Genomic DNA, 16,194 nt, shown 5'->3' on the forward strand with positions numbered 1-16,194 from the left:
GAAACTGATGGAAATGCACAGGTCAGTCATCATCTGTAAAGAGAAAGACCAGCTGTGACATTCTGGTTGTGTGCCCTTCGTCATAACCAAAGACTGAAAAATAACGAGGCATCTTAAATCAGATGCGGATTGTGTTTTCTGCTTTTAGTTTAGTCTACATCCTATACAGGTGCATGAGAAAGTTTCTTTTAAAAAATTGATAGTGTGCATTATGATAAGGAACTCTCAGTTTACTGAAATATCAACCTTCTGGCACAAGTTTTTAAAAAAATCACTAATGTTAGCAAGGCCACTGGTTTGCAATTTCAAGGAAAATATCGCAAAATGTTGCCTGCAAAACACTGGAAAAAATCCCAGAATCTCATTTAATAAAAACAGAATTTGACTTATCCAGTCACCATAAACCAATAGTGCCTCTTTCTATATCACAGGCAGGTCCAAAGGTTTTCCATTCCCAGGAGAAAGATGGATTAAAAGGCAAAACAGTAAACATCATGTTGTTAAAAAATGGAATTTGACATAATCAGGTAACATAAATCAGCAACCAAAAAGAGGTCACCATACCTTGCATGTAAATTTTCACAAAACTTCGAGTGCATGACAGAGAATTTGCGCCAAAGGCAGAGAGCATTGCATTTCTGCTTATCTCAGCTGCTTTAGCTGAGCTGGGAGGTGTAATGAATTGTCGTTGCAATCCTCAACAGAAATATTGAAAAATAATATTCATATGACTCAAAATATCCCCATACCGTACTTACAGGAATACCCAGGAGCTGAGGGTCCACAGGTTGCCGGAAAGGAAGTGACTCAGGGTCCTGACGGTAAAGTGCTTCCAGTGTCGGCATTAGCGCCTGCCGCAACTCTTCTGGCTTGAAAACTTTAAATAGAATGAAGAAGAAAAAAATGAATACATGAAGAAAAAGTAGAGAGACCTATGACTTAAAAGTCACCATTGAAGCAAATAAATTTGAGGGGTGTTAATTTTTTGGTACTTCCATTTGTTCCCACTTATATGGTTAGCTACTGGTACACCTTCAAAATTAAAATTTTTCATATTAATAAATAGGATCTGTTCAACGTTATTACTTGAAAGTCAACTGCCCATATTAAAATCCATCTATTTTAGCCCCCATTCACGGATTAACGATGAAGGACGTACACAGGTGACTGGACCTGGTAGACTTCTGATAATGTAGTTCTACCTTCTGGGAGATAAACCATTGTGATATGGGGCAACGTTTTCCATTCTCCCACCTCCAGTTTCCGTATCCCTGTTGAGACACACCTATGGCAGGATTTTCACTGGGCCGTGGAGGTGGGATTGGAGGCGTGTGGGGGGTTAAAATCCCGAAATCGGCGGGGGGGGGGGGGGGGGGGGGGGGGTCCCGAACCCATCTCGCACCCAACCCGCCTCCATGCCAGTTTCAAAGGAGGCAGGTACCCACCCCGCACTGGGACCCCGCCTCCCTGAGGCGGGAAGGGGATTAGTGCTAATTAACTGCCTGTTAACAGGTAGTTAACAGGCAGTTTTTAGCCTAATCCCTATTTTTAATGTTGAAGTGTGGGATTCCCGGCAGCTCCAAACCACGCTGTTAGAGGAGGCGGACCGTCGGGATGAAGGGCTTGGAGGGTTTGAGATGTCCGGTGTTCAGGTGAGTGATGGGTGCATGAGTGCAAAGGTAAGTGTGTTTGGTGTGTGTAAAGTGTTTAAAGAAGTTCTACTAACCTTTACAGCCTTCCTTCCTTCAGGTCTCTGGAGTCCCTCATCTCACCGGCACAGAAAGCAGAATGGCTGCGAGCTGTCAAAAATTGCAGCATTCAGCTTTCTGTTCCGGGGAGATCTCTGAACCAGCCTGAGAGGAAGGAATTAAGAGTACAGATTGTCAGTGTTTGACAGCTTCAAACAGCTGTCAAACGCTGATATTTCATCTGTCAAAAGCTCTTGACAGATGAAATGTCAATCTGTGACGTCACCTGTTGCCAGGGGGCCCTTAATTGGCCTGCTGAGCCCGCTGGGCGGGCTCAACAAGGTCAATCAAGTCAAAATCGCGTGGGTTGGCTAGAACTCGGTGGAGGCGGGACTACAACCCCGAAAGTTGTAGTCCCGACTCCGCAATGAAAATCCAGCCCCTAGTCTCTGCTCAATGTCTCTCTGCAGTAGAGAGTGCCAAAGACTGGCAAATCAGTGGGATGAGAATCAAATCTAGTGCACTACTGCTCCAATTCAACATAGCCATCATTCCTCTTCACGTCCTTCGAATTTTTTCTCGATTTGCTCCTTCAGTATCCAATTTTACATTTGCCAACTGTAATTGGAAATTTGCAAATTCCTCCCCAAATTTTCATTCTAAAATGTGCCTGTATTCGCACACACCTTTTACCAAAAGACTGGATTCCCTCTGCATTGACTGAGGAAAGCTGTTGAGTGTTCTGCCGCAACATCCCATTTAGCATCGCAGCGCGCACACACACACACAAAAGGTCTGAATGTCCATCAGGGCTTGGATTCAAGCTACTGAATGGGAATCTAAAACTAATAAAAGGCAAATTTAGGACTGATGTTAGGAAAATCTTCATACCGAGTGGTCAAGCTCTGGAATGGCTTTATGGGTTGAGTAGTGGAGATGAAGACCCTGGATGCTATGACAGGGGGGGATTGGGGGCTGCAGGGTCTTTCTGGATGGATGAGCTAAGATGGCCTTCCTCGTCTGTCTGTATCTTGTTTTGGCATAGACCAGCGTTTAATTAGCGTCTGCTCCCCCCACATGGAAAAGATACATGTACATACTCTTCTTACGTGACTGTCCACTCGCAGGGGATGATTGAGTCGCCAAGCTTGTGCTATCTTCTTCCTCTTTTGCTTCACCTTTCACCTCTGGTTTCTTCTCATCAGCCTCCATTGGCTCCTGTTTACACTCTTCCGTTGCGGGTTCTTCCTTTACCTACAAACAACATCCAAAAGAAAAGGATTTTTACTTTCGTTTTTTTCTCGTGTACACACAAACACGCCATAGGCATTGTAGTGCTGGGAATTAACTCCCCTCCCCATAATGCATACCAATCCTGACTTGTCCACACTCTAGGGACTAGCCAACATTCCACAATGAACAGCTCTCTCAATTACCCCAATGATTCACCTCAACCCTAATCTCAAAAGGAAAAACCAAGGCAGATTTATACTGTAATAACTAGTAATCTGAACCATAGTCCTATAAACTATATTGAACGGTAAATAGGAGTCATAAAAGTGGTAAAACACACTATATGCTAACCCGTCTCTAACTTTACAAAGTTTTTAAACTGAATAGTACGTTCTGGTTTTCTACTGTCAAGTAATTAGTGTCTATAGATTGCCTAACATATAGCAGACTAAAAAGAAATCCAGCACAGTTAAACATGCGAAATATTCAAAAGTACGAGATTTATGCTATAACACTGAAGTATTTCTACATCTGATAAATTAAAAGATCTTGCATTTATAAATTGCAATGCAGTAATGCTTCTGTAAAATAAACCAAACATATGTATATCCTCCATTTGCTCTGCATTCAATCGACTGCCAGATAAGGAAAACCCAAAATGGTGACCTACAGCTTCGAACAGACTTTCACAGTTATCAGAAGCAAAGACATATTTTGTGACCATTACAAAATAGGCACAAGTTGGCAAAGAAAATAAGGTTGATTAGAAAACTCGGCCAAACAATTTTTGGGGAGTGTTAGGGAAGGCCCAGAGGGCAATGCCAACTGCATTCGTCTAACATTCTCACAAAACACAATGCAAGCCACCAGCAATCTAGCAACCCAACCTATCAATTACTGAATTTAGTGTTGTGTAAATTAAGTTGCAGGTGGAACAGGAGGCCCACTCTGTATGATGTCCAAAAATTAATATCAAATTTCAGACATGCAATACCTTTAATCCACACAATGCGACATTTAACTAAGCTTTCAGTTTTGTGCAGCCACCTAATATTCAGCTCCATTCAGTCCATCATAGATTTCGGTTAACATTAAATATAAAATTTGGTATGAAAATTATTTTTCATAGTGATAACATTTGAAAAAGCTATAGCTTCACAATTATCTGACAATTCAAGACCTTATTGAACTACTCTAGATTAGAAATACAAATACAACATCCCATTGTTTATACACTTTGGGGTTAAATAAATAGACAAGGACAAATATAAAATTGAAAACTAGGTGTTTTGGTCCAGATATACAAGTAAAAATACACTAAACACGGCACTCGAATATACTAAATAAACAAGTACATCATCATATAACCTATTGTTTGTTGCTTCTTGTATCTCATTATGCCCGCAATGAGAAGAAACTCTTTGCAAATACACATTTCTTGATAAAAACTGGTGCAGCACTGCATAGCAGCACAAGATCAGTTTGACATGGTAAAGCTGTAAGTGGATGCCAGGCAGTCACCACAGGAGCGAAGGGAAACCTAAAGGAGAGATCTGATATTAAGAGCGTTCTTGTGCACCTCATAATGAGCTGAGAATGGCACTGGAGGCCTGGAAGCACGACTTGCCTGCTATCATAGATATAGTTGGTGCATGGTTCAAGGGCAGCAGGAAAAATGGAATGGGTAAGAAAAATAATTTGGGAACCAGAGGTTAAAAACAAAAGAAACAGGAGCAGGAGTCGGCCATTCGGCCCCTCGAGCCTGCTCCGCCATTCAATAAGATCATGGCTGATCTTCTACCTCAATTCCACTTTCCTGCACTATCCCCATATCCCTTGATTCCCTTAATATCCAAAAATCTATCGATCTCTGTCTGAATATACCCAATGACTGAGCCGCCACAGCCCTCTGGGGTAGAGAATTCCAAAGATTCACCACCCTCTGAGTGAAGAAAATTCCTCCTCATCTCAGTCCTAAATGACCGGCCCCTTATTCTGAGACTGTGACCCCTGGTTCTAGACTCCCCAGCCAGGGGAAACATCCCCCCTGCATCTACCCCGTCAAGCCCTGTAAGAATTTTGTATGTTTCAATGAGATCACCTCTCATTCTTCTAAACTCTCATTTAAAAAAAATCACAAAATGTAGTTCAATGAATTAAGGAATTAATGTCACTTCGTACCTCCTGTTTGATTTCCTGCTTTGGTTCCACCGTTTCTGGCTCAGTTTCTTCCTCCTCTTGCTTTTCCTCCATTTTTACATCAGACACTGGTGCCTCAGGAGCTGGCTGCTGAGAGTTTGTGTCTGTACTGCTGACTGACGCTGGGGTCGATGCTCGGCCATCGGCACTCACTGCCGATTGTGAAAGCTAAAGCAAACCAAAGACAGGGATCAGCTCAAGAAGTAAAAAGCCGCCAACCATTCCATACAACAGAAAAACAGCACAACAGACAAGTGTGCATTAAAATGCTTAAGCTAGAGTTATTAAATCAGCCGGTTTTCTCTTAGCTGGGTACAACGGTAAAAGTATTTTCTTACTTCTGAAATGCAAATCACTTACAGGAATGTCTAATTCTATTATAAAGCTACCCTACAAAAAGTGTCAAAAAGGCCTAATGGAATGCTGGCCTTTATGTCAACGTTGGAATAAAAAGTGAGGGAGTGATACTTTAGTTGTACAGAGGATTGGTCAGACCCCACCTGGAGTACTGCATTCAGTTTTGGGCACCGAGCCTCAAGAAAGATGTATTGATCTTGGAGGGGGTACAGTGCAGATTCAGGGGCTAACGGGCTCAGTTATGACCAAGGTTCCTTTGAATTTTTTTGGGTGTGCGGCCCTTTTAAAGTCCTGCACATGTGCGGTTTTTCCCCATCGTGAAGCCGGCAAGCGGCCTGTGTGGGCCCTCCGCGCAGATTAATGGGAACGAACATTGGTTACGACGGCTGGTTGCATAAACTTGGTTTGCTCAAATCAAGGCCTTTAAAATGATAAAAAGGGACTTTACATAGGGTAGATACAAAGAAATTATTTTCTCTGGTGGGGGAATCCAGAACAAGAGGGCATAATCTTAAAATAAGAGCTAGTCCATTTATGAGTGAAATTAGGAGCACTTTTTCCACAAAAAGGGTAGTGGTAATCTGGAACTCTCTCCTGAAAAAAGGCTGTGGATGCTGGGTGAATTGGAATGTTCAACACGGAGATTCATAGATTTTTTGTTGGTTGGCAAGGGATGTGGAGCAAAGCCGGGTAAATGGAGTTGAAGTACTGATCAGCCATGATCTAATTGAATGGCAGAACAGGATGGAGGCTGAATGGTCATCTCCTATTCCAAACAGCGGGCTTCTGTTTAAGATACAAACTGCATAACAAGGCTCTACAATGGCCGCAATCAGAAAATTACTAAAAATTACAGTCTAGTATTGAATTTCTAAAAATTACAGGGTTGTAGTTTCCAGTTGAGTACTCGAGTAGAATGTAGGGCCTTATTCTAGAGCGATCTTACCACAATGAGTATACAACAGTCAGCCAGAGTGGTTAACATTTCTGTGCTACAAAATGATTCTACCCTTAAAATAGACAATTAACAATGCAGTTCCCCAATAAAAACACAAATTCCCTAGTTCATAGTATGGCCAGGTAATTTGTCCCTCGGACTCTGCTGGTGCTGCTTTTCAACTGGGTGTTTGGTTGGGGGTGGTGGGGTGGTTGCTATAGTGACGTGCTGTACCTAACCCCTCAACTTAATGCCTCTCCAACACCATTTGCCGTGTCAAATAATAAATGAGCCTTTTATCACCTTGGGGCATCCAGTTCCCTCACTACTGATGTTTAAAGCCGGATATGAACATCGACTAAAACTGAGGTACAGGGGTGCAAAATCCATAAATTAGTATGAAGAGTGGGCTGCCTGCAGCAAATTCATACACTCCGCTGAAACATGTCCGACAGAATGGATTGTGGAAAATGCTGAAAACAGTATTATTGGGCAGCTCATTTGTAGTGCAGCATTTCACTGCAATGAGCAGCAGGACGCAGGTAGAAATTTCTCAAGCAACTTCTTGACCACATCTGGACTGCCACAACAGTTACCTTCTCTAAAAAGATATTGCAGCGAAAATCACCATGTTCCCCCCCGCCCCCTCCTCGTCAAAGCGAAGGACATCAGTGCTGGAGAATAAAAACACCTAAGGTACTGAGTGTCAGCATCAAATACTCTCGAGGTCAGACATCGTTAAGTGCACCTCAAAGTTCTGATTCTTTGCTTCAACACCTGCCTCGTGTTCCAACCTCAGAAAAACCACATCCCACCACGAGTGTAACACATCCATTACCCATATTGGCTGACCCTTCTGTTCTCTCTTCAGTCAGATTGCCAATTAATGTCAAAATGGTAAAACTTTGGTTCTGCAGACCCACCAAGAACAGAGCTGAAACTGTGCAAAATCTTATTGGATTTATTAGATCTTAAAGAATTATTAGATCCTGAATTTCTAAGAGAAATATCGCATTGTTTGTCTGGGCTGGATTTGAATCAAAGTCTCAGAGGTGAAAAGCCAAGTGCTAACCCAAGGTGTCACCCAGTCCCCCACCCTGTGCAGCTCTTACAGGTGTCACCTAGTCCCCAACCTGTGCACCTTACAGGTGTCACCCAGTCTCCCACCCTGTGCACCTCTTACAGGTGTCACCTAGTCCCCACCCTGTGCACCTTACAGGTGTCACCCAGTCCCCACCCTGTGCACCTCTTACAGGTGTCACCCAGTCCCCCACCCTGTGCAGCTCTTACAGGTGTCACCTAGTCCCCACCCTGTGCACCTTACAGGAGTCACCCAGTCCCCACCCTGTGCACCTCTTACAGGTGTCACCCAGTCTCCCACCCTGTGCACCTCTTACAGGTGTCACCCAGTCCCCACCCTGTGCACCTCTTATAGGTGTCACCCAGTCCCCACCCTGTGCACCTTACAGGTGTCATCCAGTCTCCCACCCTGTGCACCTCTTACAGGTGTCACCCAGTCCCCACCCTGTGCACCTTACAGGTGTCACCCAGTCCCCACCCTGTGCACCTCTTATAGGTGTCACCCAGTCTCCCACCCTGTGCACCTTACAGGTGTCACCCTGTCCCCACCCTGTGCACCTCCTATTTGCCCAGTCAGGTCAAGACTTCAGACAGGCCACTTGCATTCTCTTGATTGAGTTGACTGACATGTTGTTGGGTACTGAGAAGATAGGTAAATTAACTTATAGAAAATTAGGAGAAGCATCAAGAAATATATGCTTAACTTGTATAGATTTTAATGGAATAGGGTGTTGTTGAATTCACTCACAGAAGTCTGTGTTCATAATTAAAAATACTCTTCAGTGCCAATATACTCACTGGAGTACTAGGATGTTGAGGCTGTATTGGTGCAGCTGGTGTAGGGGTTGTTGGGGTTGTATTTTGCTGCTGTGTTGATGGGGGTGGCGGTAGCGGCTGCTGCTGTTGCTGCTCCCGCTCTCGCTGTTGCTGCTCCCGCTCTCGTTGTTGCTGCTCCCGCTCTCGTTGTTGCTGCTCCCGCTCTCGCTTCTGTCCAGCTATCACCTGGGGCTGTGGGGGGACTGGTGGAGGAGGTGGAAGCTGCGTTTGCGGTGGTGTCTGGACTTGAGAAGGAGGGGGAGGCATTGTCTGGGGCTGCGAGTTTGGGGATGGTGTCTGTTGCCGCGATTGGGGAGGAATGCTCGGTGGTGTCTGGTGAGGGGTGGGCGTGAGGCTTCTTGGCCCAGGGGATGGGGAATTCTGATGAAGTGAAGGCTGAGAAAGAGGTGGTGGGCAGTTGAACTGGGAACTCTGGGCTCCTGGCTGCATGGATGCGGAACTGTTTACAGGTAGTGAGGAGTTTTGAGCCTAACAGGAGAAAACATAGTAAATAGAATCCATTAATACATAGTACTCTTTTTAAATAGGCTGAATGGAATTTACAAGGCAGCTATATAAAACTCCAAGTGTTTACTGTAACATACATTAGGTGCAGCTGAGTGACAGCATTCAGTTTTGCTAAAAGCAGTATAAATTACCAAGGCTGAGACAAATTTAGGGTCAGTGTAACAAATAATGGAAATTTAAGTACAAGATCAATAATTATTGACAAAAAAACACATAACTGGGGAGGAAAAACTACATTCACTTCACTTTATGCAAGCTGAAACTGCTGGCACTAGACAAAAAATGTGACACTTGGGATCAAGACTGTAGATGGGTCTGAAATAATGACCCCAAAATAAACAAACATACTATAAATTAGCTTTGTAAGAACATCCTATCTTGACAGGTTATACTTTAAAAATTGACAGATTTGTAAAATTCTTCAGCTTTTATGACTGGTTCCTCTTGGGCATCAAGTCTTTCCTGTGCCTCTACCATTTTATCAGGGCCATCAAGCATATGATCCAACTACTGTACCATGACGAGTTAATGATGGGGTCCATTCATTTTATTCTCTTCAATTCTTTTGCTGAACTTGGTTCTTAAAGCACAGGACGGCAATGAAATGGAAATAGCAAGCTCTAACGCACCTGTATGGTACGCATCTCCAACACTAGCCAGCCTTGTGGCCTGAGTGAGACTGCCAATTTAGTGACCACTTAATGGGTGTTTTTGTGACATGGTCTTCCACCTTATTTCCATTTAGGTCCCCAACTGCCATCAAGAAACGTTCAGCCCAGGAGCTGGATTCAAGGGCTAGTTGAGTGATGAACAGAGCATCGGGCTACCCCCAACCTCCCTGTTATCCATTGGTTAAAACTAGAACTACTTTAAATGCAGACTAGTGTCTGTTTGGAAAATGCAAACCCAAGGGCTGCAGTGGATAGTGTGCTGCACTCTACGTGGTACTGAACTCATTACAGGAAACTTTCTGGTATCCGGCACCGAACTGGTGCCGTTAGATCAAAACTGCCGTAGAAACCAGCGCTAATGTTAAAACATACGGAGCTCAGAGCTCCGTGTGAAGCAACAAACCCTGTTGCTTAGCAACAGCTTCAAAACAGTCGGCGCAGCTTGCAAGCGTCTAGCTGAAGCTGTTGCTTAGCTACAGAGACGCTTGCAGAGCCAGGACTGGAGAAAAGCAACGAAAAGAAAAAAAATTATCTGAACCGACTCCTGAATTTTGCCGGTAGATAGAGCTTTCCGGACATTTAACCTCCGGATAAACGAAAGTTTCCTGTACTATCATCAGATATGGATTCGAGATTTGCTGAGGCATTTCCCTTGATTTTTTGTCTGGCAAGCTTAACAAAACGATTGTAGATTTTTAATCAGCGTTCGCAGCTATCTTGGCATCAGTTAATTTAATGGAATTTATCCAACAGTTCTTGCCACTATTTTAAACCTGAAGATGCTTCCATTTAGGATCCCATCAGTGGCATGGTCTCAAATGTGGTTTGATACAGCACAGCGATATCTTCAGTTCAATCATCAAATGAAAAACTAGCCCAGAGTGAACACAAAAAAGAGTTAGAAGACAGTTCAATACCGGAGACATGACTGGCTGGTTGCTGGCCTGCGTCATGGTGGTGCTGCCAGTGTTCATTCCAGGAGAAGATACGGGAAACTGGTTCGGTGACAGGAACTGATTCTGGGCAGAATGCTGAGCAGCCATAGGCTGTGCCATTCGGGGAGTGGTTAATCCCATCTGTATACAAAGAGAACACATTGTAAGAAAGTGCACAAGGCAACCACAAAATTGTCATTATTTCGGAAAACCATTTGCATACTTCTGTAGATTTAGGAAGCTGCGTCAAATGATGCTGACTATTAAGGGCAGTACAGTGGCACTGTCTGCTGATGCCATTCAGTGCCAGGGCATGGCAACTGGCAGATCCTCCATGCTCCTAGCCGTTGATCTCAGCCACACTGCTTCACCATGCTAAAACATAAGAACATAAGAAATAGGAGCAGGAGTAGGCCACACGGCCCCTCGAGCCTGCTCCACCATTCAATAAGATCATGGCTGATCATCGACCTCAATTCCACATTCCCGCCCGATCTCCATATCCCTTGATTCCCCTAGAGTCCAAAAATCTCTCGATCTCAGCCTTGAATATACTCAAAGACTCAGCATCCACAGCCCTCTGGGGCAGAGAATCCCAAAGATTCACAACCCTGAGTGAAGAAATTCCTCCTCATCTCAGTCTTAAATGGCCGACCCCTTATCCTGAGACTATGCCCCCTAGTTCTAGACACTCCAGCCAGGGGAAACAACCTCTCAGCATCTACCCTGTCAATCCACTTCAGAATCTTATATGTTCCAATGAGATCACCTCGCATTCTTCTAAACTCCAGAGAGCATAGGCCCATTCTACACAATCTCTCATCATAGGACAGCCCTCTCATCCCATGCCAGCATCCAGTTTCAGGACTGGATTAACAAAAGCCTGAGAGTTGATCATTTGTCTTTGCCCTCTTCACTGGGGTTAGCATGCAGTGCCAGCAGACCCAAAAATGGGGTGGGGGGTGGGGGGGAAGAACAGGAGAAAATCATTTCAATTAAAAAGTTGTCTAACCCTTAAAATAAGCACCATTAGGTTGGCAGCAAGTCAACTGCCTGCCACTGTGGTCACAGAATATCTGCCAAAAATAGGGGAATTATCTGTGGGCAGTTTTCAATTTTGAGGCCAATATATGAGAGCAACTTCAAGTCCCAATGATATTTTGTACATTTGATTAACGGTGAGTGTAAACGCTTGCGTAACAGATGTAAGCAAGACATTATTGACACGGAAACAGAAAAAAAAACTTTTCAGGATAATGTAGAGTGCCACCATCCTGCAATGCAGTTCCCTATTTAAAATTTTAATCCATTTCTTATGCAGATGCTTGGCATAGCATAAACTCAAACTTCAGTCACAAGCTATGTCTGTATAAAATCCAGTTCAAGCTAGATATCAATGGATTAGAAACAAAATAGCCAAATAACAAATAGATAATTATCTGGTCCTTAGGCTGCACCATTTACTAGCAATGAAATCCATACTCTTGCTTCAAAACCCAACAACCAAACTGGCTGACAGGTGCATACATAAATATTTGTGACCAAACCAGGTGGCTTATGACCTTGCTTCAAATCGAGATGCTTTACCGAGAGCTTTGTTACAGAGAAGGCACAAATTGTACCTGGTTCATAGGTCCTGTTTGGGTCATCTGTCCAGGATGTGGTAGTGGAGGGTTTAAGCGCTGTCCCAGACCAGTTATCTGCATGCTGCTCATCGGTGGAAATTGGTTCATTCCTGGATTGAGCAAAATAAATCTTAGTAGAAAGTTTAAAAACAGTTGTCCAAACCATCAGCCAAAACCAATGGAAATAGATAAACTCTTCTAGCAGTAGCCACTGAGACATTTACATCCCGATTGTGGTTTCAAAACTCATGCTGGGTGACTCTCGTTCTGTAATTTTCTACATAGATGTGTATAAAACCTATACACCACTACTTTACAATGGCTGAATTCAAAAGTAGAATTTTACATATTTTAAATAGATTCACTAACTAATGCACAAAAAACAAAGTACAGGAAACTTTGTTATATCCGGCACCGACGGGACCGAGCTGTTGCCGATCTATCAAAACTGCCGGACATACAAAGTTAATGTTGAAGCATACGGAGGTTTCCATCTCCGTATCTGACAACAAACACTGCTGCTTAGCAACAGCTTGTAAACAGTCAGCCTGTACCTTGGAAGCTTCTCTGTAGCTTAGCAACAGCTTCAGAGAGACTTTCCAGAGCCCGACTGTTGAAAACAAAGCCACGAGAAGGAAAAAAACCTAACAAAACGGCTCCTGATTTCTGCCGGTAGATCGAGGTTTCCAGACATACAACCTCCGGATAAACCAAAGTTTCCTGCATCGTGCATAAAAAGATATGCTTCAATACTGAGCCAATATGCTTTTGTGTGATTTCTCCTCTTGCCATCACCATCCAGCAACCATCAGTATTTCACTCTAGCACTGGAGATTAACATGGCCTAAACAACCCAAGTTTGGAAGCATGCGATCTATATTGCCGAGTGCTTTCTCCAGCATCTCAGAGGTCATAGTTCAAATCTCACCCTGGCAAATTGTGACACCGAATTCAATTTATCTGGCAATTTGTGGCTAGCACCAGAAAATGACCACGATAATTGCCAGGCTGTCGTAAAAACACTTTACTGATGTCCCTCAGAGAAGAGAACCCGCCAGCCCTACCTGGTCTGGCTTACGTGTGACTCCAGTCCCACACTATGTGGTTGCTTCAGGCCAAAATAGGAATGGGCAATATGTTCCAAGAACAAATATAGAAGTGGACATTACACTTCACTGAAATTCTAATGAAAACACTGCCGTGTAATATATTAACATGAGAGTGCTACAATTGAATCTCAATTTAAACTAACGGCAAAAATATGTTCCTATAGAATACTGCTATAGTGACTGATTGGCCCAATACATCAGGGAGTAGCGCTTTCTTGATGTGTACTCTTTGTGCCTCGATTCATGATGTATACGGCACTTGGCATTCACTGACACTTAGCCATTAAAATAGCTCCCCTCCCTCGTGCTGCTTAGATGGCTATTTTGTTCCATCCATTGCTCTGAACCCCAAACTGAGTCCAATAGGCCCACAGCTCAGCTGTTTATAAAGCGCTGGCCAAAGCGCAAAGACCAGTGCCGAAGAGTCGCCTTCAGGGCCCTTTACAGTTAACCAGACAAGGGCAACCAGTGCCCCATTAGTAATGTCATTATCCATTCATACACTAGATTGTGCAGATTAAGAGTTACAAATCAGGTGCCCGTCTTTCAACTGAGGAAATGCGACTAAAGTCATGACTACAACCAAACGGCACTGGTCACTATAACTGATTAATATGCTATTGGAGGCTGTGGGTTTAGAAAACAGTTTGCGATTGTTATAAGCACTGATTAGTAGAACTTGATTACACTGTACACCTCTATACAAGAAATACATTTTGAAAATTGGGTTTTACCACTTGGGGTCTGCATCCGGTTCATGATCTGGCTTGGCACATTTGGCCGCATAAGGGTCGGGTCAGAAAGCGGGCCATCTGAAACGCAACAGGACCAGGTTTAAACAAAGTGCATATGCCAGTACTTTACAAAAGCAGGAAATTTCCCTGGAATAATCAATGGACAGGGCCGGTGCATCATTGCTGCAAATCAACTATTAATCCTTTCTTTCCTAATTTTCACCCTCAGGCTTCATAATCCTGAATATGGCACTACAGCAGCCCTCTGAACACAAGGGAATACAGGAAACTTTGTGATATCCAGCACCGACGGGACCGGCGTGTTGCCGATCTATCAAAACTGCCGGACATACAAAGTTAATGTTGAAGCATACGGAGGTTTTCATCTCCGTATCTGACAACAAACACTGTTGCTTAGCAACAGCTTCTAAAGAGTCGGCTGCAGCTGCAAGCGTCTGTAGCTGAAGCTGTTGCTATAGCTACAGACCTTGCAGTGGCTGACTGGGGAAAAAAAAAGAACGAGATCTAAAAAAAACTTACAGAAAACAGCTCCCGATTTTGCCGGTAGATCGAGTATTCCGGACATACAACCTCCGGATAAACCAAAGTTTCCTGTATTCCTCAGACTGCACTCACTTGCATTTGAACCTTATTTTTCACAACTGTGCATCAGAAAGTGAAACATGGAGTGTACAAATCACACAAGATAGGAATTTCGAAAATATTTTTAGATTATCTACAGCAGATATAATGGAATATTTTCCAATACCCGAGGCTGGCTTCTCCTTCCATTGACGGGCTACCTGCCAAGCGGGACTAATGCCCAGCCATCTACCTCCAATAGGTCAAAAGCAAAATACTGCAGATGCTGGAAATATGAAATAAAAACAGAAAATGCTGGAAATACTCAGCAGGTCAGGCAGCATCTGTAGAGAGGGAAACAGAGTTACCGTTTCAGGTCGATGACCCTTCGTCAGAACTGGAAAAAGTTGGAGATATAAAAGGTTTTTAAGCAGGTGTAGGGGCAGGGAGGGGAGGAAAGAACAAAAGGGAAGGTATGTGATAGGATGGAAGGCAGGAGAGATTAAGAGACAAAAGGGATGATAGTGCATGTCAAAAGAAGATGGTAATGGGACAAGTTAAGAAACAAAAGATGAGTCTAGATGAAGTGTAAATGGCAATGGCAGAATTCTCCAATAGGTGTTGAGTATGTGTGCGTAGGGAACATATGTCTTCTGTGATGGCTCACTCAAGCACCTCCAATTTAACCTCATTTCCCTCCTCTATATAACATAGGAAGAGGGATAAGCAACAACCCTTCTTGGAAGTGCTTGTGCATGCATATGCATATGGCAGATGAAGGCAAAATAAGGCTTGGCTGTAATTACCTCTTCCCGTGGTCAAATAGACTGCCAACACTTACTGCCTAGGTTCATGGTGTGGCGATGCCGGAGTTGGACTGGGGTGGACAAATGCAAGAAGTCACACAACACCAGGTTATAGTCCAACAGCTTTATTTGAAATCACAAGCTTTCGGAGCGCTGCTCCTTCGTCAGGTGAAGTGGAGAGATGTATACTTTGATGTAATGTTTTCCTAACTAACCTGTTTGGACACCATTCACACCTTTGATCGCTGTGATTATCTCTCTGCCGAGGTGTGATAAATGGCAGTTAGGAAGATTACCTGTAATCATCTGGCATTATTCTCTGACTATATAAGCTGTGTCTTCATGCATCGCTCCACTTCACCTGACGAAGGAGCAGCGCTCCGAAAGCTTGTGATTTCCAATAAAACTGTTGGACTATAACCTGGTGTTGTGTGACTTCTTACATTTGCCGAGGTTCACACAAAGAATAGCACACTTGGCTGAGGTATTGGAAAGCTGCCAACACCAGTAGAACCATGCCACTGCAAGAGCCAGCACTTTCAGGAGGGGAGGGGAAGGAAAAGCACTCAAACCAATCTCTGCAGAGCATGAAAAACACTCACTCACTGGCTCATCCAGTGTCTTTGCTAATCAGGTGCAAATCTGACAGCTTCCATTTCAATTAGCCATTTAAGTACTGCTAATTAAAAGCACAATTCCTGAGGCCATACACCCAATTACTTGCACTATCATTTAACATTAGCAGTTATACATGAATCCCAAGAGATAGTTCTCATTTTCTTTATGCATTACTGTGAAAGGGGAATTTAACACAAAAATAAGCCCAAGCATTGATACAGATTTGATTTTTTTTTTTAGACAAGTGTAATTCTTTCATTGTCTGTCGCCCCTTCT

At 43.5% G+C, this 16,194-nt stretch overlaps 1 protein-coding gene across 3 annotated transcripts in view; it reads right to left on the reverse strand.

The window, feature by feature from the left end:
* The window catches only part of LOC147099001 (histone acetyltransferase p300-like), a 131,571-nt gene that overhangs the window by 40,313 nt on the left and 75,064 nt on the right, over positions 1-16,194 (reverse strand). For 2 of the 3 annotated variants that reach the window (XM_085969518.1, XM_085969520.1), the window contains exons 11-17: positions 13,913-13,990; positions 12,067-12,179; positions 10,427-10,585; positions 8,293-8,799; positions 5,103-5,288; positions 2,789-2,942; positions 759-877 (exon numbers count right to left, since the gene is read on the reverse strand). In XM_085969518.1, coding sequence (XP_085825644.1) covers positions 759-877; positions 2,789-2,942; positions 5,103-5,288; positions 8,293-8,799; positions 10,427-10,585; positions 12,067-12,179; positions 13,913-13,990 — 1,316 coding nt within the window. The remainder of the gene's footprint in view (positions 1-758; positions 878-2,788; positions 2,943-5,102; positions 5,289-8,292; positions 8,800-10,426; positions 10,586-12,066; positions 12,180-13,912; positions 13,991-16,194) is intronic. The other variant, XM_085969519.1, reaches the window with a different exon arrangement.

This window comes from Somniosus microcephalus, chromosome 28 (genome assembly GCF_052327205.1).
Source record: "Somniosus microcephalus isolate GS21.2 chromosome 28, FLI_Smic_1.0, whole genome shotgun sequence".
NCBI classification, from domain to species: domain Eukaryota; kingdom Metazoa; phylum Chordata; class Chondrichthyes; order Squaliformes; family Somniosidae; genus Somniosus; species Somniosus microcephalus.